This window comes from Megalops cyprinoides, chromosome 18 (assembly GCF_013368585.1).
Source record: "Megalops cyprinoides isolate fMegCyp1 chromosome 18, fMegCyp1.pri, whole genome shotgun sequence".
In the NCBI taxonomy this organism is placed as follows: Eukaryota; Metazoa; Chordata; class Actinopteri; order Elopiformes; family Megalopidae; genus Megalops; species Megalops cyprinoides.
The window spans coordinates 6,768,998-6,790,993 of record NC_050600.1 but is presented as its reverse complement, the minus strand read 5'-3'; the positions used below and the strand labels follow the sequence as shown (position 1 = coordinate 6,790,993).

The following is a 21,996-nucleotide window of genomic DNA, read 5'->3' as shown; positions in this document are numbered from 1 at the left end:
AACATCTTGTGTCTGATCAAACCGTTCTGTGGATCATATCTTTGGACGGTGCGCGGGGGTGCTGTGGTGAACAATATATTGCCTACCGGGTCATGGGGACTTTTCAGCGCACACCCAGCTTCACACTAGGCATGCGGCGAAGCCAACCTTTTCAAGATTGCAAACAAACCGTTTTAAAGTGCACAGCTCTCTCAAGAAGAACACGGTTCAATGGGAACACAGTGTGAACAAGATTTCCACCGAGGCAAGGACACAGCAAAAGACTGAATATAAAAGAAAAGGAAAAAAAAATAATAATAACTCACTCCCACAGTGTTACTTCAGCCTCCTCCAAAACACATCAGTGCTCTCCATGTCCCTTTCTTTCATTCACAGCGTATGAGGGACCTGGGGTCTCTTAATTAAATGAACGTGTCCTCCGGCATTGTCCGAGGCAATTAGGACCCAGATGGAGGAAATCATTTGTTCTTTCTCCTGTGCTTCATATTCGTGCTAGGCGCAGGAAATGATTCTGCGTGTAAACTATTGTGCCTCAATGCCCAAGGGCAGAGGTGCCTTTTACACACAGATCTACTGTTCCTGTGCAGCAGTTCTATTCAAATATAACCTTGTCAGAACCTCAACTCCAAGGGAAAGAGGTGCTGTATTCTCTGACTACTTTAGTTCCCTAATTGACTGCTAAAAAATAAAAAAAGAAAAAATAACAAAAACAACAACCACAAAAAACAATTAGTCACTGTATTCATTTCCCCGAAATTAAACAGAAGCAGTGATCTGTAGAGGCAGATTTTAATTTACAAAGTGGATGGTGCTTTTCACAACACCCACGTAATGACTACAATCACAGCACACGTGTGTAAGCAGCTCTGTTGAGCTAGAATTTAAGTGAGGATCAAAACGAGAATCAAGACAAATCAGCACCATATCCGATCTTCAGTTAGGCAGGAGCACATAATTCTGTGTTTTTTTTATAATAACAAATGTACAAATGGCCGATTACAGCTCAAATTCTAGCAAGGTAGCAATCTACAATGTGAGAGCTGACGGAGGTAAGTTGTGAAAAATAATTTCAGTGACTTCTGTGCATCCGGCTCCATCAGCATTTTATCATCAGAAAGCTCTTTCCATCGCTAAGTCCAACTGACTGCAGGAATTTGCAGTGTCAATGACCCAACACTCCAGCTCTCTTTTATACTCCACTGAGCATTTGAGCCAGGGCAGGAAGCACCCAGATGGAAAAGAGAGAGGGCCAAGCAGAGGAAAAAGCCAGAATATTCTGGGTTTGATGTTTTCCAAACTCAGCGCCGTGGCTGGGAGTCCTCTGTCCCCTGCGTTGTTTATTTTTTGTCTGTTTTTCAAAGTATGTATGTTTTCTGTTGGCAGTGTTACTGGTAAAGAGCCCAGCAAATTCCCACACAAGGGACAGTAAGTTGAACTGAATGCAAGAGAGTCACGGTTCATCTAAAGCTACTTTGGTAACACTTCTTATATTTTAGGTTTTTCAAAGATTTTTTTTCATTTTCTATGTTGAGGCCCTAAACCTGATGTGAGGTACACGGCCTCATGCTGGACCACAGGCGGTGTGAAAACGCCAAGAGGAGGCAGAGTGAAAGAGTAATGAAAGCAGACAGACTTATGATTGCAGTACTATTAAACCGAGTCATTCCAACGTGAAAGCTCATGCACATTTGCAGAGCACAAAAAAAAAGAAAGAAATAATAAAAAAAGTGAATCCAATTTCGCCACAGCATGGGCCTGTCATTTGAACAGCCCGCACCAAGCCTTTCATTTAACGGCTCTGAACGCTGAGCTACAATTTCCACTTGTGTCGCAGCGGCGTCTTCGCAGGCACGGTATCTGGCGCTGAGCAGAACAGTCATCACGTTGCTGCCTCGTAGCAAAGACAAGAACAAGCACAGGCTGACGAACCTGGAGCAACGTCTGTGCCCCTGTGGTCTAGTGATGGGAGTACGAGGTTTTACAAACTACAGAGTGGGTGGAGATATCAGGCCCTACTGATGAATGTCTGAGTCAAACAAAGCACAACGTTTTGCTCGGGGAATGTCTTTGATTGACAGAGTATGGGAGCCCATGCCTTATGTGGATCACAAAGCCTTACTTTCCCTTGACTACTGCAGTCATGTGAACGCACATAACCCTGCAGCACATCAGCTCTGTGGTGACATTTATGAACACCTGCCAAGCACTTCCATTTTTTTCCCTTCCTCCTCTCTTTTTTTAATAAAGATAAGCATTTGAACACCTGGAAGGACTGTAGAAATGAGCACTGGAGATAAACAAGCAATAGAAAACTCACACAGCCTGCACCTAGCATAAATCATCAACACGGTTTATCAGTAAGTAGGCTAGTGCTTCAGTTAATAACACGCTCAAGAGATCTCACAAAGGTTTGTCCAAAATGTTAGCTTTTAACGTGTCAGACATTTATGCAAAACGCAGTGCAAGAGAGTTGCTTGTTCTCTTCATGTAGTTTTGATTCCCCCTACACCACAAAGACAGCAGTTCCATTTTTTTTTTTTCGATTCTTTCTCATTTATTACCGAACCGTAAAATAAGCTCTCCTCTCCGGGGACTCCTCGTAATAACAGGCTGACTGACAGGAGACAGAGCAGAGGAACTGCAGAGTAACACGAGCCTGTTCCACCTAATGACAAAACTAAGATATTCATGGACACGGCACCTCCCAGGCCCATACATCCGAACCAGCTGCTGCTCGTTACGAAACTGGAAACGGGCCACCAGAGACATGGCCCGCAGCGCAAAGGAGCGCTGCATGGCTGGCCCTCGCTTTAATTAATCTCCCAGAAGATAAAGGGGGATGGGTGACGGCTCCAGCCGGTAGTGTCTGATATTCCTCCTCCTCCTCCTCTGCCCGTGCTGGAGCAAACCAATAGGCTGCAGCTAACACTGTACCATATGGACAAACACAAATACAGACACAAATACAGAGTTTCCACGCAAAGAGTCTTTCTTTGTGCTTGGCTATATCTCACAATCCATGAGGCGCAGCCAGCCATTTCCTTTTACAATGGAGCAAACCTCCTAAAAATCACAGCGTAACATTAGGTTCTTAGCAAATGTTCATTACTCTCTTTCTTAGCGATGCAGCTATAGTTACTGATAACTATGCCAAATATACATTCATAATCACTTGACCTTGCTCTTAGGTAGATGTATGCAAAGACATGCATTATCATTCATTTTCAAATTCATGTCACATTATGCACCACAGGCTTGGTACTAAAATGGGGAAGCTAAAATAGAAGCAGTCAGGCCTGGCTAGATTCTAGCATGACTTGGCTCAGTATAGATCCACCTGTGAAAAACGGTTATAATTTACTTTAGGGGCACCAGATGGAAAATTTTGTTCATTTTGCCAGCATGGTGGAACAATCTATTTTTGGATACATGGCTTTAATTTCCACCAAAAAGGGCAAAAAACAAACAAACAAAAACTGTAACAGATTTCAAAGTCAGTCAAACTTAACCACAAACTGCAACCTTAAGCAAAAACCTTTTCCAATCCTAGCCTGGGCATACTTAATAAAGACTTTGATTAAACTGGCAAACCTGCCATTCCCATATTGTTACCCTACCTAATGCTTCTCAGGCACATGGGCCCAGTGGGTCAGTAAACTCCCCTTACACTGATGGATCAAAATTAGGGTAATCTGTTGCGATTGTACAAAAAGTGCGGCATAGGGAATATTAAACAAGCACAGAGGCACCTCCCGACACAGTTATTACCGGAGAAAAGTGCCCATTTATTGCTTTGCTATTGAGTTTCCTTACATCAAATATACAACATGATATATCTGACTTCTCACAATAGCGATAAACGTGGAAAAGTGCCTTAAATACGTGTGACGTGTGACAGCCATAACCGGGACACTGCGAGGAGGGAGCCATGCTTAGACTTGTCCCTTTCTGACTTTGAAACACCAGCTGCGACTGGGACAGGTAAGAACCACCAGTCTGTCTTAGAGTGATATCTGCCGACACATTTATATCCAGCAGAAAGAGAGTGAAAGCTATAAACTAAAACACCGTACCGTACACGGCACGTTCCCAAAACAGTGCGGTGTTACTTACAGCTGAAATAGTCTCTTTCTCTAGGCTCATGCAAGATATCAATGTTCCGTATGGGCAGGATGTGGATCTTGTGCTCATTTGAAAAAAAAAAAAAAAAGGTTCAAACAATACACTGTATTAAGTTTAGTCCACTGTTTAACAATCCTTGCATATCCTGTGCATCTCTGCGGTGGTATGAAATATCACACTCCGCAAAGAAGCTGCATTCATCATAAGCGGTGTGTGAAAGCTCACGGTTCATGGGCAAAGAAAGAAAGAGGATTCCACTAAAAGGAATGGCTCTGGCCCATCTGTACTCGTGTGCATTATAGAGAAAGAGGTGTAAGGTATATGGCCTGTGGTTAATTCACTGTGAAGTGCACCTGTGGGATGCAGGGTGCTCTTTGTGGCAGTCTACAGTGTATTCCCCCGACAGCAGTCTCTTCATAACCCCACAGCTGCACTGTAGGTCATTTATTTCTTTGTGGACAGCATCTCAACACCCGCATCGACCCGACTTTGCCAAACCTATCAACCTGTGTTTTGCTTTTTAAATTTTTTTAAGAACATATTTCCTAACATAACAAAAATAGCATTTTGTAATGGCCACTTAAAAAAAGTGGGATCACCTAATCCTTGTTTGCTAAACTTCCCAGAATGCTCCAGTGTCAGCTACAGGACACTTGGGACATAGTGCTCCACTCCACAACTGCTCAAACACTCTCTGCTCAGGTTATGGGATCTTTGGCAAGTCCTGCCACTTCTGACCTCCGGCCGACCTCTCTGGGCGGCGTTCGGATTTTCCCAGCCACTGCTCGTCTTTGGAGCAGAAGGAAAGCACTTTTACCGGGGGGGGGGGGGGGGGTTCTAGAGCACCTCTGTAAATACACACACCTCACATGACAAACGAGCTTTATTAGCCAATAAGGCACTGAAAATAAACATATATCCTGCTACTGGCATGTGGAGGGAGTATGGGATCACCTTCAGGCCTGCATGTCTGTGCAACGGGCTCAGAGCGCAGCCCTGGGTGTGCTCGGAGCTTTCTTCAACATCAGGTACTTGCAAAGTTATTCTTGGCATGTGCGGAGGAGCTTTAGGCAGCCAGCATACCGCCCTGTCGTTAAAAACACTTTCTCTCCCCCTGACATTACAAAAGCGGGGCTTCTGGGTGGAACCCATGGACTTCAGTGGTTTTTATTTTCCCCTCAGTCATATTAAGACATAATGCACTTATAATTAACACCAGAACCGACATGCTTGTTTCCTTTAAAATACTTTCCCTCCATTTAAGAAAATAAATCACAATGTGGCTGAAGTGAGAATGAATTCAGAAAAAAAGCTGCTAGCATGAAGTTTAAATGGCATGACAATGTTATACACCAGACACAATTTCCTCTGAATGGTAGCATTCCTTCAGTCATTGTTTTCGCTCGTCCTTCTCACGTTTGGCCACACCCAAGGTGTTCCAAAGCTGAAGACAAACCAGACCAGTAATTTGTGCGGTGGTCAGGCTGTGCTGGGTAAACTGCAGTAGTCAGAGGATGATCATCATATGCAGAAGAGCACAGGTCGACCTCAAAAGTGTTTGGATTACTGTCTCCATGACTCACCAGCAGCGGGATACACACCTCAAATGCTGTCTCCATGAGTGCAGATGCTCGACTAGTAGTGAACAAGGGGCCTTTGTCTTACTTTGATGGACAGCTGTCTTTTCCCACTGTGCTCAAGCTGAATGAGATGTACCATGATGACTGATGCTATCTTTTCCTCGACCAACAACTATGTTAATGCCTACATTTTCAAAATGCACAGGAAATAATAGAAATGGACAAATCTAATGGCAGCAATTGTCATCATGACTGTGTCTCTTGGAATGAATTTTCTAAATAGGCATGGAAGCTGTATCATGTAATATCAACAACTGAGAAATTAATTGCACATAGCTATGACCACCAACATGAATACTGTATTCGGAAGAATCAACCGCCAAATCTTTTAAGCTTTGCATCACCGCATACCAAATCCAGGCTTGGCTAATAATTACTGTGCCATGACAGAGGGGGCTGATGGGAAATCAATCTCTCAGCTGGCCCTCGCCCTCCACGCCGAAGGCCCCAGAGGAAATGAACAGTTTGAGCTACTTTATGCCCGTGTTTGTGTTGTCAGTAGGCCAAGATCTCCCGGTCCCTCTGGTAAAGTCTCTCCATTAGCCAAAAAAAAAAAAAAACGCCCGAGATGAAAATGTCAGGAATGCTCTGACCTTTGCCAAGGGCCTGCACTTTGGGCCCTGCAGCCGTCTGTAGACAAGGGTGAGTCTGAGAGGATCTGCGGGGGCCCGGTGTGGGAGTTCAGCGCTTGAACAGGACCTCTGTTTTGGTTTGCCACTGGCCTGGGTAAATCAGCCGCTGTCACCTGGTGTCGAGGGCTGAAAGGACCCATTCATGTCTGCGCGATGGGGAGGGCTGCTCGCAGGAGGAAACCGAAAGCGTTCGCCCCCCGGACGTTAAACGCGGAGGACAGATTCACGGCGTGGATGGCACATAAATAAGCATCAGAGCTGAAGGAAACGGCGAGAACTTAGGAGACGGTCAAAGCAAGCTTTGGGAAGAGGGCCTGGGGCTTGAAAGTTATGAGGGGAAAAGGGAAGTCTTAAGAGTTTACTTGTGAGGGTTAAATTACACATTGGCATTGGGTTTACTTTACAGAGTTTTGGACAGAAATAGCATCTGGTCAAAATTCGTGGGAGAAAAACAGAAATATTTCTGTTTTAATTACAGTTTCTGCAAAACAGCCTAGAGGGGCCTGCTCTGTCTGTGTACCTTCAGATAGAGGCTAAGTTCCACAGTGAGTTAACAGACGAATGAAGTCTGCAATATTGGTGAACCTAACTCTTCATTACAACACATTGGTATTTTTCCAACAATACTCATTTAGCAACCGCTGTGTGAAACTTAGTGTGAAATAAACCACAGTTTCAGTCTCAGCAACAAGATGACCGTCCACAGATGAATTCAATGATGCTGCTTCAATTAAATTAGCCTGCAGTTAAAAACGATGCTCACCAACCAATGGATCATGGGAAATTTAAGAGGAGAAAAGGGCATTAACACAGTGCTATCACAATACATCACAATTTTGTTACGCGTTATTGTAGTAAGTCAATCAATTTGTTGTGCTGCACCAGCACCAACAGCCATTAACTCTCTTAATCTTCATTTTTTTTGTCTTCATAAGAGGCCATAAAAAATTTCACATAAAATATAGCTGAGATCCAGTGTAGCAGCCGTCAAACACATTGGTGCCTGGGGACATGTGGGACAATATAATTAGCTTTTACTTTCAGCTTCAGCAGTTGTTCATTATGTTTCATTTTGTTTTTTTTTTATTCCCTTCCGTATTTTTCAGTTGCATTCCTGCACCGTACATAAGTCTTTTTCAGCAGTCTAAAGTTTCTAACCAAAAGACATCTGTACCAGACAGCACCGACACACACTTGTATTGTGCCAAGGACAAACAATGAGAAATGCATGCTTAGCTTACATTCTTTGGCTAAAGTCAATTTTTTATCCTTTTATAAATGTTTAGTATCAAGTTCCTGAATGTTAGCACATCTCAACAGATCTGTTGTATTCAGGTATCTATTACTGAGTATGTATTTCCCTGTAGGAATGTACCTTGTTAAGTAGGACAACAGTAAAATAGGCCAGTTTGATAAGCCTGTTAATAATGAAGATTTGCAAAGAGCTCAACAATATGCTGCAGTCATATTGGCGAAAGAAGGGAGAGTGGTAATTTATATTTAGCTGCATCTCTTTCATAAACCTTTGCTCCTTTTAACACTAAATTGCCACCCCCCCCCCCATCCCCCTGCTCTCTCCCTATTTTGCCTGAGGCCTAGTTAAATTGGCTGCATTTCCACACTGTTGAAGACTCACATCACTGGCTCAGCATTTCTGCTGCACTTCCCTAGTGATGGCTATATACAGTAGCGAAACAGAAAATCCAGTGGAAAAGGAACCTTTGGACCAAAGACCTAGCACGCAGACTCATGGTAGGCACTGAAGCCAAGCCTTGCACGCAGGGAAAAAAAAAAAACAAAAAAACAAAAAAAAAAAAAACACACCAGCTCATTTGGACTCCCTGCGTTTCTCTCTGTGCTCCCCACTTCCTTCAGCTTGTTTCATGGCTCTTGTTTTGAGTGTGTGTCTGTCTTCTGCTGTGAATTTCTGCCGAAGGTAAAAGCACACACTGTTTCATGTCCACCCCAGGTAAGGGCTGTGAGGACCGGGGAAACGAAGCCAACGTAAACCGACTTTACCTCATTAATACCGACGCTGCCAGTGTTTCAAAGCCGTTTCAACATCCTTATAAACAGTGAGGAGTTTATTTATGAAGCTTTAACAGAGTGGTTCATGGAAACTTACAGCAGTTGACTTTCCCTGAAGAGCCACGGGAGTATGGAAATTTCTCAAAGTGGTAGTTTCCCCACTGAAAGGGATACTGGGAGTAACAACGAGACATTTATCCATCTAACAGAAACAACAGTGAAATTAAAAATTCATCAAAACTGCTTACATTAACGAATTCTACATACAAACACAATTTTTTTGGTGTTAATACTTCACAGATCAATCCACTTTTATGTTCTTACAATGGTGTCTGATATTCTGAAAAACAAGTTCACAATGCCTGCAACTTATTTCAACATTACCCTTTTTCAACACTGTGGTTTGGGAAAGGTATCATGACCCACTCAGGACCTGCCCCCTTGAGCTTTTGGTCAGAGGCCCCAACCCTTAACCTGTACTCTACACAGCCTCTCTTCTAGGCTCCGGTGTTCCCACAGCCGGTCAGAAAACAGCAGGCATGCCATGACAGACTCCCTCCTCACCCGAGGCATGAAGGTTCACTGCCATGCGTTGCACTTAGCTTCTCACTCTGCGTGATACTCAACTCGGGGAGGTCACTGCCAAGACAAACCGGCCTCGTCAACAAGGCGGAGAGGTATTTTTAGTTAAACACTTGGCCCCTACTGGACACCTTTCGGTCTATTTCTGTTTTCCGTGACAAAACATGACACTCACGCTGCTTATAATTAGACTGTTCATGTCACGGACTGCGTGTTGGGCTGACAACACCGCACATTATGAGTAAGATGAAAAGAGCACAGCTTAAAAGGTAACACATTCAGGAATGACACCACCTACAGAACAAGCTACTTCCTACTCCCAGATAAAAATATACAGGTTATTTAGTCTCCCAGCTATTCAATCCAAGCTTACCTTTTTCACAAAACCAATCAGATGCAGGCCCATACGCAACATAACCATGATGGGATTTGTGCTTAACCTGGGACTAACTCAGTTTTAAGGACATAAGTTTTATGTGGGTCACAGTGTTCGTCAGAGTAAGGATGCTTTCCAGTCCAGCAGGGACTGGAAAGCATCTGTGACCAGCATCTGTGACCAGCAGCTATAGGTTACTGTTCTCTTGTATTCTCCCTAATTTTGCCTTTCCATTTCTTCACATTTATTTTTCATCCTCCACATGCATATGCAGCAAAAACTTTTCTTCTTTAAACATCTTCTTTGCCAAACACAAATTCTATTCTATAATTAGCATGGCTTTAATGCATTGTTTATGGTTGACAATGACATAAATGTATGCAGATAAAAACAAAATTCAAGACTACATTTCTAGGCAAGAATTGATTTAGAGAATGCACTCTGTGAGGTTAAAATGTCTAGCATCAGTCACGACCACCAGCAAAGCTTTTGTTTTCACAAATGCCAGTGATGGGCAGGGAGGCTGTGACCCTTGCAGAACTTCACAGCGTGCTAAATTTCCGTAAGTGACAGTCAGACAACATTAATTTCCCTGTTTCTGGCTGTCTGACATTTCCTAGGACAGACCGATGAGGGCTCACTTATAATCAGTGCAGGAACGAAAAGACAGTGCGGCAGGAAGCACTGCTCAGAAAAAAGACCGACAACTCTTGTTTATTCGTCTGAGCTACAGAAGATGGCTTTTACCACAATAGCCTAAAAGCAACCATGAACAAGGCCTGCCTTGATTTAAACGATACAGAACTCATCTATCAAACAAAGATGTACAGTCAAATGCAAGAAAGCAATGAAGAGAAACCTCCACGCCACATGTACACAGTGACTTTAAAACCCAAACGATGGCCCTTTTCCTCCCTTTGCTTATTTAAAATAGCCTTCCCAGCAGACCGATATATAGTACAGGACACTTACTCTGCCTAAAAAGTATCACCTTACTTCAGTCTGGCCTACTGTATTATAATAGCTCACCTTGTGGCGGTGCTTAGCCTTGATAGAATAACCTTTCTGAGTTGTGGTCCAATGGTTAAATTTCACACTCTTTTGACTTTCCAAGCCAAAGCCCATAGGCATGTGCGATTGACAACATAATAACCAACCAGATATGTTGCCTAAAATATAAGCGTGGAACGCAGAAGGCAAAATGTTAACAGCATGACCCTGCCCAAAATGGAGGTGTCCCTAACACACAATGTCAACGGAGCAGGCTATATTGGATGCAAGAACAAAATCTTAAATTACGATGCAAAGTGTGTAACACATTAAAAAAAATATATAGTACATCCTCCAAGTTTAACAACATAGGCAGAAAAGAATGTCTTTATATTTGTTTCACACTTGCAATAACTAAAATAATGCAGGTCTCTCAATGTGATATTTGTGGCTGTAAAACTCATGAGGTTCTCAATACCGAAATCATGGTAACTGCCCAGCCACAAGAGTATGTTGTACCATTTCACAGCGAGCAGCTTAAAAATTTATTGGAGGCCATGTAAAAAAAAAAAAAGTAGACTTGAAACAGCCAATTTGTTGCTCTGCTTTCTTGGCGCTACTTCAATATCCTGCTTGCCAAGATATGACAAGCATATTCCAACACATGGATCCAAACCGTCCACTGAGACCACCCAATCTCTCGTCAAGGAGAGTTCCCACAATCCCATTCTGCCTGCTGAGTAGTTAACAACATGGCACACAGACTCTAGGCAGAAACAGCAAAAAAGAACTAAGCGCCCTGTGAATGGCTTTGGGTTTTCAGAAACAACATTACTTTCCATGTCCAATGGACAAATGGGCAGCCTAAGGCACAATAAATGACAATCCAACACAGATGATGTAATGTGTTTCTATATTTCATATCTTACACTGTAGCACATCATTTCCACAGGCAAGTACAGCCTCTGCTTTTTTTTAAAAGAACAAATACAACGAGACAGACTCTGTTTCAGAGGCAGATACTTAACTAGATTTCTAAATCACAACAATCTCACATTTTTGGGAATCCGCGTTCACACAAATGCAAATTCACAGCTGCACACTCCGAGGGTAGCAGAAGCTGCGTCGCAGTGTAGCTCGACCTTGCGGAAAGTCAAACCCCCGTAATTACATAACATGCTTTCGGCCTTCGGCGCGAGGCCATCCGAGACCCCCCGCGGGCGGGATTCGGATAGGTAAAGGTGACACAGAAAAAGCAGGGGTGAGCAGAGGATGCTACTCCTACATAGAGAGCGGATGCAGCGCCAAAACCGCGCACCATGACTAATGCTCTTCCAGCACCCGGCACATCACACCAGTGTGGGCTGGTACCCTGACAGCCAGATAATGCCCCATAGTTCAGCTTGTCATAGCGCATAAAAGGCCAAGTCCTTTTTTATAAGACACTTGTGGTATTTAAGCATTCTTTGTGGCAGTAAATAATCAGTTCCAACATTTCGAGATAAATTCTGCTAAACCCCAGCTCTTCCAAAGCGCTTTTACACCACTGCCCGCGTAGCCTATTGTGTGCTTTGTTTCATAGTACAGAGGCGGCCGTTTAATCAAGGAGTGTGGTGTGAAAGAAAAAAAAAACTGGCTGTGCTGAGGTGACAATCCAACACATTTGTTAGGATGACACCAGCAGGCACAGCTGAAGAGGACATAAAGCACTATGGGCAATCCCTGCTCCCTGACATATGTGTAGGGTTATTTACAGCCAATCCACTGCATGTCGCCATGTGAGAAAACCTTTTATCTTGGCTCAGTTGCCAGTAATAGATGTAAATAAAAGCTGTAAGGGGACTTGTTTTGCTCCAGGGAGAGAGCAAGGAGCACTTGTGAGATACACTGTCGCCAAAATGATACAGAGACAGCGTGCCAGTGGGGAAATATTACATTTGTTCCTCTGTGTTCTGCTGGTCTGGTGTGAGTTTTCTTCCTCATATTTTCGCAGTCCCTATTCAAAATTATTATTCTATTAATAACATCTTCAGAACAATATTTTCATGCTGTTTACATACTTACATATGCCGTGCGCATATTTTAGGTTGACAGTCAGTTTCTCTTAGTCCCACAACGGATGACAGGAGATCTTAAAAGCCATAAACAGCGTGAGCACGACCCTCAGCACGGAGGCGGCTGTAAACAGCGCTAACGCTGCCTGTGCGTCGGCACCGACTCTGCCTTCGCTGGCTTTGATTGGTCCTAAAGAGCGCGCACGGCTGGGTGTCTGAGTGGGCGGGGCGCCTGAGCGGGTCGCGCTAGCGGGGTCGCTACCTGTGAAGAGCTTGGTGACGGCTTTGTTCTGCCGGCGGGCAGAGCAGATGAGGAGCAGCCAGGGCGGCAGGAACTCGTGGTGGCTGGCCAGGAGCTCGGCGATGGTCCGCGAGGGCCCCGAGGACTTCTGCTCGCCGTCACCCAGCTGGCAGCCCTCGTCGATGGAGTCCACCAGGATGAAGAGGGACTGCTGGGGGGGCTTGGCGTTCATGAGAGGGAGGAGCACGCACCTGTGGGCAAGAAGGGAGGAGAGGTCTTTTCACCCTGTACGCAAACGCCCAAACACCGGTCACATGCACAGGGTCGTGGAGGAGCTGCTCTCGAACAAGCCACAAACAGGAGGACAGTTTGGTTACCCGTGGCAACTTCCAAAATGGCTTACAGGTGAGTGTTCAATGTGGACATGTACCACAGGCTGCATGTTTTCTTTGTGGATTCCTGTTCTTCGAGCACCACTGCCTTCCGTGGTAACACTGACATGCTGTGGGCAACTGCCATTACCATGTGGCAGAGACTCAAACACTAGAAAGTGCTGTCGTTGTGAGAGAATCGTGGCATTTTCCTACAGCAACTTCTACGCAAACTAAAATTAAAAAGAAATAAATTTAAAATTCTCTGGAACTCAGTAGGTTCATTCTGATATAAAAAATACGTATGTATGTTTTAAGAGCCAAGCACTGAACATTGACCAAACTTGATATCAACATTGATTGACCAAACTTGATATCAACCAGAAAAGCTATACGCCCATATACTACAAAAATGCACACCAAGCACCTTATAGGACTGACAGTATTGTTATTCTGTAATGTATTTCCTCCATGGAATTAAAAAAAAAAGAATAAAAAAGGGAAGTGGTTGTCCCAAGGACAGAAGTTATATATTAGCCCAACTGAACCAACCGAAATGTGTAGTGTAAAGAGCACAGCAGGCCCCTCGGCCGTGAGCAACATCAGCAGGGATCAATGAGCATCAGAGAAAGGAGAAGAGTCTGTTGGAAGTCTTTAATTCCCTGTTTGTGCTGGCATCACATCAGTCCCTGCTGTCTGGGTCCACAGAGACACGTTAACGGCAGAAAATCCCCACAACCACTAACCACCCTTCAGATATCCATGCACTTGCTGACACCCTCCTCAAAAATAACGTTTAGATGGTAGCCGTAGTCTTATAATTCACTCATACTGCGTGCCTCCTTCTCTCAGCTGCTTTACATCCAGTTAATCCACGCATACATTTGGCACGGGCTCACACACAGTATTTGACGCGGGCCGGCGATGATAAACAAAACAATTAACTAATGCAAATGAGTGTGCAAGACCAGTAAATTCAAACACACACACACACACACACACACACACACACACACACACGGTGTGCCTTCCAATAGCTTGGGACATAGGAGGAAGCCCTGTCAGCAGAATTTCTGAGCACTGAACTCACGACTCCCCCGCCCCGCCCACCCCACCCCGCCCTACCCTGCTCTACTCCCGATCAGAATGCCTGAGCACCAATAAAAAGAGTCACCACAGAGCATCACGTTTAATGGGCAACCAAGGTGTTTCGGCACGCGGACAATCTTGATGCAGTGAGGGCAGAGATGGGAACGGCAGCAGGCAGGCCCATCCCCCCCCCCCCCCCCCCCCCACACACACACACACACACACACACACACCACGTGACCCTCGTTTCGCAGCACGTGGCTCCCCTCCCTGTTCTGCTGAGCCCGGCCCTCTCGCCCGGCCTCCGTCTGCGCCGGCTCTTCTGCACACCGCACAGTCCCTGCTGGAGAAGAGCGAGGACCTATGCACTCAATCATCACATCGACCACCCGCCCGGGAGCTCCACCAATCACTCTCCGGGAGCCGGGAGCCGGTCAGGGCCTGTGCGAGGGGACGCCCGGCTCCTGTCCCCAGAGAATGCCTCCATACGCCACGCTCCCCCACTAACTGCTGCCCACCGGTGCCAAGTAGCGGGGACCGGGCGCTGAAAAAGGGCCAAATTTGCCCTGACAGTGCCGCGGCCTCGTTAGGAAAACAAAGCGGCATTCTTCCCTTGAAAATCTACTGCATTCAAATTACGTTCAATCAAAGGCAATAAATCAGATTACACTGTCTGACGCTGAAAAGGCCTGGGGGGGGGGGGGGGGTCGGAGGGATGGCGCGGTTTGAAAGGGGCACTAGACCGATTTAGACGGGCAGAGCGTCCATTCTGAGCCAATCACATGAGAGCACACTTGTAACAGTGTTGTGTTTGAACAATCCAGCACTGGCTTCTGTTATTTTTCACGTGCGCCAATAAGGGCAAAGTGTCAAGGCAACATCTGTCTCCTAACTGTCACCTGCAAAAACTAAACCAGCCTATCAAAAAAGTGCAGCCTACAGGTTTAGGAATTAAGCCTGTAACCAGAAAGCACAGTGCCTAAAGGCACTGATTGATCCATCGGGGGTCCTCATTTCCTTGTACGGCACATTCTGGAAAAGAGGTGGTGTCATGTGGGGACATGTGTCTCCACCTGCGACATTTTAAATGATTCATTACCAAATGCGTAAGAAAAAGGGGGGTACGATGTGTCAAGCATTGAGACCATCTGTCATAGAGCAGTTGACATCTTTCGCAGCTGAACACATGGAGCAAAATAGATTTCACTGCAACTCAATAAAGACATGGGAGCCAGAGCTGCCTGGCTGGGCAACACGCCCGCGCCTTACACATTTATTGAGTGGGGTTTACGGGGTGGGCACTACGCCTGAAACGTCCCCATCACTGAAAAGCGAGAACATGGCTGAGGGCCAGGATGCATGTCCAGCCATGACACCATTCTGTTAGCTACTGTACCGAAGCAGCAGGTCTCTTTCAGCGCGAGCCCAACTGGAAACCATTATGATCGCTATGGATCTGCATGGAGAACGACCAAGGAAGCCAGCGAGAATTAAGCAGATGTTACTTCTTTGTTCACAGACCTTCCTCAGAATGAGAGCCTCCTGTCTGCACCTTTTGTGTGAGGTAGAGCAGAGCAGGCCAAGGAAGAACGCCATGAACAGCACCAACATAGCAGCTGGCTGTGCTAATGTGGATTAGCCTACGTTTAGGTCATATTAGCATCTTAAAAAAATGATGCTTATCTTCGAAAAATGCAATAGCACAACAGCACTCCAAATGCAAAGGATGGTGGGAAATCTGAAAACAAAAAAGGATTCCTGTACATTTCTACCCATTTCGAGGTTGTACTCACTCCTCTCAGATAACTGTGAGTGGAAGACCTTTGTGACTGAATATACAAATTAAAAAAAAGGCAATTATACCGCACTGAGACAATGCACTAGATGATGCAGTCAGATTTTGTTCCAGCATTTCTTCCTGGTGACGGCGATCTGCTTACAGCGCTTTGCAGGAAACAGAAATCATTTGTGCTGATTCACCGCTCTTGCGGCTCGGTCTCACCTCGTCTCCGGACTGAGAGGTGGGCTCACGTTTCGCTTTTTACAGCACTAAATCACAAACGCGATCGCGATCCCGACGCTACGGATCTGGATGCTCTAATTATATTCCTGTATGGTGTTACACGCACAGAAATAACCCGTGATCCGAACACATTCGCGGAAATCACATCTGCGGTTAGATCAAATGGGCGAACGGCAACCTGCAGCCAAGATGCCTTTGAGTTTAAAGGTGGAAATGAAGCTATGATGCCAGAAAAGCTTGAACAGGGACATAAGTGTTGTGCACGGGCTCACATGGTGAGGGAGGGCCATGTGTCACGTGCCTGTTCCACAGAGACATGAGAGAAATGACCACCACTCCCAACCGTAGTGAAAGCACACAGAAAACCAGCGCTGCAACAATGCTGAGTGAAAATGTCTGGTTACCTACACTGGACACACTGCATTGCTCAAAATCCACATGCCTCTACTAGCAGAGGGGGAATTCTTCACCAACCGCGCGGTTTTTATCAAGATCTTCCCAGGCGGAAAGCTGCGCGACCCACATTTCGCAGCTTGACACAAACACATTTTCTCAATGGTCTTCAGCAGAAGTGAGGCATTTCCATGCTGCAGCTGCCCGGAGATAATGGACGGAGTTAGAATGCATGGTTCGCAACCACGCATAAATAAGCACATTATTTTACTGAAGAAAGCATACAGTAGGTTATATTTACAGTAGTGTGGGCTAAGAATCAACCTGACAGCATGAAATAAATTTCTCATGAACTCCTAAGAGGTTAACTTAGTTAGGGCATACTAGCAGGCCTCTATGTACTTAAAACAAAAAGAGGTTTAAATAAAGTCGAATACATGGCTGTGTCTGCATTGAATGGCAATGCTTTGAACTTACAAGATACAGCTTAAACAGCAGTAAAAAAATCAAGGTAAGCGGTTTCACCCAAAACTAAAAAAATCAGTTCAAGTGAAGTTCAACAGTTCAACAGTTTCGAGGCAGGGTACACTCCTTTAAGCATGTGGGTTACAGAGCCGTCACTCAGAAGTGACATCCACAGTCTCCACTGCGGTATGTGGCCTTGGCCAGGCATACAACCTCCTGTTTACTTAAGGATAAATCTGAAATCTCACTCCCCGCTGCCCCCTCCTCCTCCTCCTCCTTCTCCTCCTCCTCCTTTTCGCACGGCTACAAAGCTGACCACGGGATGCCCAAAAATGCACGCACACGCGGCTCCGAGTCGCGGCCTGTCAGGCCAATCACAGCATTTCAGCGCTGGCCGCTGATGGGAACAAACAGGGCTTCGTGTGGCATCCAGAGGGTGGACGCTGGCCCAGCTTCGACGGTGTGAACTCTGGCAGGGCCAAAAGAGGTGAGGTATCTCCTAGATACCCCCCCACCACTGACCTGAAGCCCCCCCCCCCCCCCCCCACCCCAGCCTGGCCGGCCACAGAGACACTCGCGGTCCACAGCCCGCAGACTGCATAGTTGTACCGCCGAGCAAGGTCTGGCTTCACCCAGCTCCTCACGGTCCACATCAGAGCCGCTTTACGGCTTTGAATTATCGGCAGATCAACGCTCCCTGGCCCCCACGAATATGACACCCGAGTGATGTTATACTTCACTTTACCGGTTATTTTTCCTTCCTTTTATATATTTATTTATTTTTTGTGTTCTCTCGCCAGTGCGGCCCGCGGTGGACTGGCGCTGGCTGCCCGTCGCTGAATCATCGCCATCGCCGCCGCTGCGGCTCTCGGTCCCGTGCATGTCACAACAGCGTCGTTTAAAAGCGCGGGCCTAATCCGCGCCGGAATCTTCCGCAGCTGTGCACCAGATGAAGGCCGTGCCACGGCGTTCATCCACTGTGTGCGCCCTCTCAGCCGCTGCGCTCTAACGGCTCCCAGAAGCAACAGCTAACAGAGGGAAAAAAAAGCCCTCTTCCCACGTCCTTTCTCTCCTTCTCAGAGCAGGGCCACTCTAAACCATGGGAAAAGTATTTTCAAGTGCGCTTTTAAAAACTTCAGATGCAAAGAAAGTTGAAGGTGAACAACTTTCCAGAGCTTGCTTGCTTCAAAAGAGCCAAGGCCTGTTCTCTGGGGGAAAAAATAAAACATGACCCACACTCTTGAAATTGTGTCCACCCACACAACCCTGTTAATACCCCTATTTTAGGTACATGATTTTACCAGTCGGCAGAAGAAATAACATATTCAGCCTTGTGAAGTGGTTTGGTTTTTCCAAATGCCAAAGGTAAAACCTTCAAGGTAAATTAATCCTACCCTGTTAGTACTGTAGTCATAACACTTTCAAAGTGGAGCCAGCACTCTGCTATACTTCAAACAGCACGTCACAGTCACAGAAACGAACAAGGCGATTGTGGTTCTCTGGGCAGCTCAAACAACATTACCAGCTTGTAATATCAACAGCATAAACTATTCCATACACTATTAAGCCATTTTAATGGTGACAGAGCTTTGTTCAATATGCATGGGATATGGCAAGTAAACAGGATATGAGGGGAATTCTGAGTCAGGCATAACGGGTCAACAGACGAGTTATGACAGCAATGAACAAACAAACTTGATCCTAACAATACTGGAGTTACTGCAACTGAACATTCCATCCAGCTGAAAGTTCAAATCAGGGTAAAGATATGATAAGTCTGATGCTATACAGCACCAGAGCCAGCCTTCAAAAATGGACGAAAACATTTGCCTTCTTTTACTCTTCCCCGTGCAAAATGTGGTTGCACAAATGTGCCCAAGTTCTTCAAATAGAGAAAGGGGAAAATGACACTGACTCTAACGCTTCCTCAGGGTAGCAGGCATTTCAATTTGAAATCCTCCTCACAGTAAGGTCAAGCTGCCAATATTTAGTCGCTGTGCGAAACCATTGAGCACATCTCATTTTTTCCTTCTACCAGTTCCCTCTGCAGCGGGAGGACAGGCTTTCTGGGCAGGCTGTCTTTGCGTTGGCTAATTGTGGATGCCACAGAGTTGTGACTTTGGTAGAGGAGACTTTTTATGAACACATTTTACATTCGACAGCCAATTTGCTAGCTGCCTTGCTTTGGAAAGGATCCCTTTGCACATTTCAGACCCTCGCTCAAACCTGCTAATCTTAAGAATACCGATGGGATCCAGAGATAATCTGTGCACCACAGCACCCACAATGCTTAACACCTGATAAAGCGATAAAGCATTCTGTGAAGCACAAATATTTTACTTACAAACAGAAGCCCTGATCGTCTGCTGATAAGCAAACCCGTCTGCCTCTTGTCTCACAGCGATCTCTTGCTTCTCAATGTACGGCAGAGCCCGGGCCTCCAGAGAAAGCAAATATTTTTGTTTGGCCTGGCTGAGGCGTTGTTGCCGTCTGTGTTGACAAACTGTCCTGCTTGCATCACTGAAGGCGAAGTATGATGCAAAAGAAAAAACATTAAGACTCAACTCTACACTTGCTCTGGGGAGTGCTACTACACCGAAGACGTTTCTGGAACGTTCCCCCATGTGAAAATGGAAGGTTTTTTTTTTTGTTTTTTTACCTGAGAGGTAAATACTCACTCTACTACCGTGCTGACTGACTTCATTGTAGGCCCTATGGTCCTTTGGAAAACATTAAAAAAAAATCAATGGCTTTGGGAGCGTCAGCTACAAAACGATCCACCTTACTGAAAAAGTCTGACCTACTTTTTCCCTTGCTAAAGTTGAAATGGTGCATTTAACATCACCAGATGGTCAAACACTGAGCCGAGCACCACATTCCGTACCGCTCAGACTGCAACTGATCAAAGCCCAAACAAGTTGCTCGAGAAACTGCTACACATGTTAGCTGAGCCAAAGTAGGTTAAAGCTTTTTTTTTTTTTTTAACAGCTTCCTCCCTAGTCCAGGAAGAAAAGAGTCATAGTATTGACCGTGTTACACGCACCGGGACACGGATCTGCGCGTCCGACTGCGTGTAATTCCACACTTGTCCAGCACCAGAAGGTTGAGAACTTCAAAGACAGACTTCACTGAAGTCTCCGAATGTGAATTCTACATTAAGAGGATGACCTTACCATATCCAAGCCCCACTGGGGGGGAATCCACAGCATGCCACACCAGGGGAAAACAACAACAAAAACACCACATCAATGAGGAGGAGGGGAGGCAGGGTGTGTGTGTGTGTGTGTGTGTGTGAGGGGGGGGGGGGGGGGGGGGGGGGGTGGCCAGTTTGTGGGCAGTAAAAGGGGACCGTAAACATACCTCTTAAATGCCTCCGCGGGGTTCCTCTCACACTCCCCAGGCTGCAGGGCACTCTGCACCACCGGGTCCCGCACCTTCTCCTCGTAGCCTGGGACCAGCCCGCTGCGGCAGATCTGGGCCACCAGCCCCCGGATGAAGCCGCTGACGCAGAGGGTGTCTGAGTCGTCGGCCCGGCAGAAGTGGAAGGCCAGGCCCTGCCGGTGCAGCCCGCGGTGCAGCCCCTGGGGCGAGCTGGGCCACAGAAGCTCCGTGCAGATGGCCGTCTTCCCGCTCCCCGGACCTCCCACCAGCAGCACCCCCCAGGCCGTCCCCTTCCCCGAGGGGCCGGGCCCGGCCGGGCCGCCAGCGGGATGGGCCGCGCTGGGCTGCTTGTTGGGGGTGCCGCTCACGCCGGCGAGGCTGTTCGTCTTCTCCAGCAAACAGTGCTGGAGCTTGTGGAAGACCCACTCCCTGCAGTAAAACCGTTTCCCCTGCAGCAAACTGGTTTGCGCCATAGTGAAATCCTGCTGTTCCGGCAATCCGTCATATGGCTCTCTTCATCCTCTGTGATGTAAACCTGGGGCAGGCCGACTCTTATTTCATCCTGATCCCATAGACTCCTCTCACCGTGGCCCCAGACATGCATTCACTGTTGGTCGTTGCCGGTCCGACTTGCCGTGTTTCCGCCGGTACGCGGACGCAGCTCCCTTGCCAGTTAGATGAATGGTGTGAAACCGCTGAAAAACATTGCAGTCTTGCGAAGGCGATGGGGTCGGAACCGCAGAATACGCACAAATTTCAAAATCTTAATTCCATACCTGTACCTCAGTAACGCAAGCACTGTGACAGAAGTTCAGCGTAATTCCAAGTGCGACGCCGCTTTAAAAGAAAACGCCGCACCTCTAGAAACGTCGCCTTGGTGACTTCAACACGGAGTGTTAAATAATACGACTGAACAGTCAAAGCTTACAGAAATTATCCTCGAAAGTTTGCGTTTTGTTTCTGTAGGTCTGTCACAGCTGCTGCCAAGCCAGAAAATTGTCTCGTTGCCTTCATTATCTCAGGGTTCAAGCGATACGGACAGCTTCAAATGTTTTAATGTCCGACTCGGGCAGCGCATGAGCGATTTTGGCATTGACGCTGATTTGCGGGGTCCCTCACGGTGATTTCTCTGTCATGCAGCTCGTGTTACAATGAAGAACTTCAACACCAAGGAACACTCAGAGATGCTGTAAGAAACAAAGGCTCAATATCAAATATATAGCATGTCGCTAGCTAACTTGACTCCCATTATTCGACTTTCTCGTCGGCATAAAAGATACTAATGTCAGTTTTTAATAGCCAACATGGTAAAGCACCTAGATACCTTGTCTACAACTGACTGACACTTGCTACCGTCTATGAATGTCCCAAGTACTTCCATGGGTAGCTAGCTAATTCATCTTGATCGCTCGCTCTCCACACACCCACATGCAATCGTGAGAGGCTTCTTGGCATGGGTCTCGCCCCCTCTCTCTCTCCCTCGCCACTGATCTCTCTTCCTTCCTATGTGGCTTTAAATCGCTAACAATTCACATCCGTCCTGCACGGGAAAAAGCCATAACCTCAAAAAAAAGAGGAGCCCCCTTCCTCCGCCTCGAGCTTCACTGAT

At 46.3% G+C, this 21,996-nt stretch overlaps 1 protein-coding gene across 1 annotated transcript in view; it reads right to left on the bottom strand.

The window, feature by feature from the left end:
- ankrd50 (ankyrin repeat domain 50) overlaps positions 1 to 21,338 on the bottom strand; it is a 28,321-nt gene extending 6,983 nt beyond the window's left edge. Inside the window, exons 1-2 of the mRNA XM_036551965.1 lie at positions 20,367 to 21,338; positions 12,687 to 12,916 (exon numbers count right to left, since the gene is read on the bottom strand). Coding sequence (XP_036407858.1) covers positions 12,687 to 12,916; positions 20,367 to 20,860 — 724 coding nt within the window. The 5' untranslated portion in view covers positions 20,861 to 21,338. The remainder of the gene's footprint in view (positions 1 to 12,686; positions 12,917 to 20,366) is intronic.
- Positions 21,339 to 21,996: the final 658 nt, after the last annotated feature.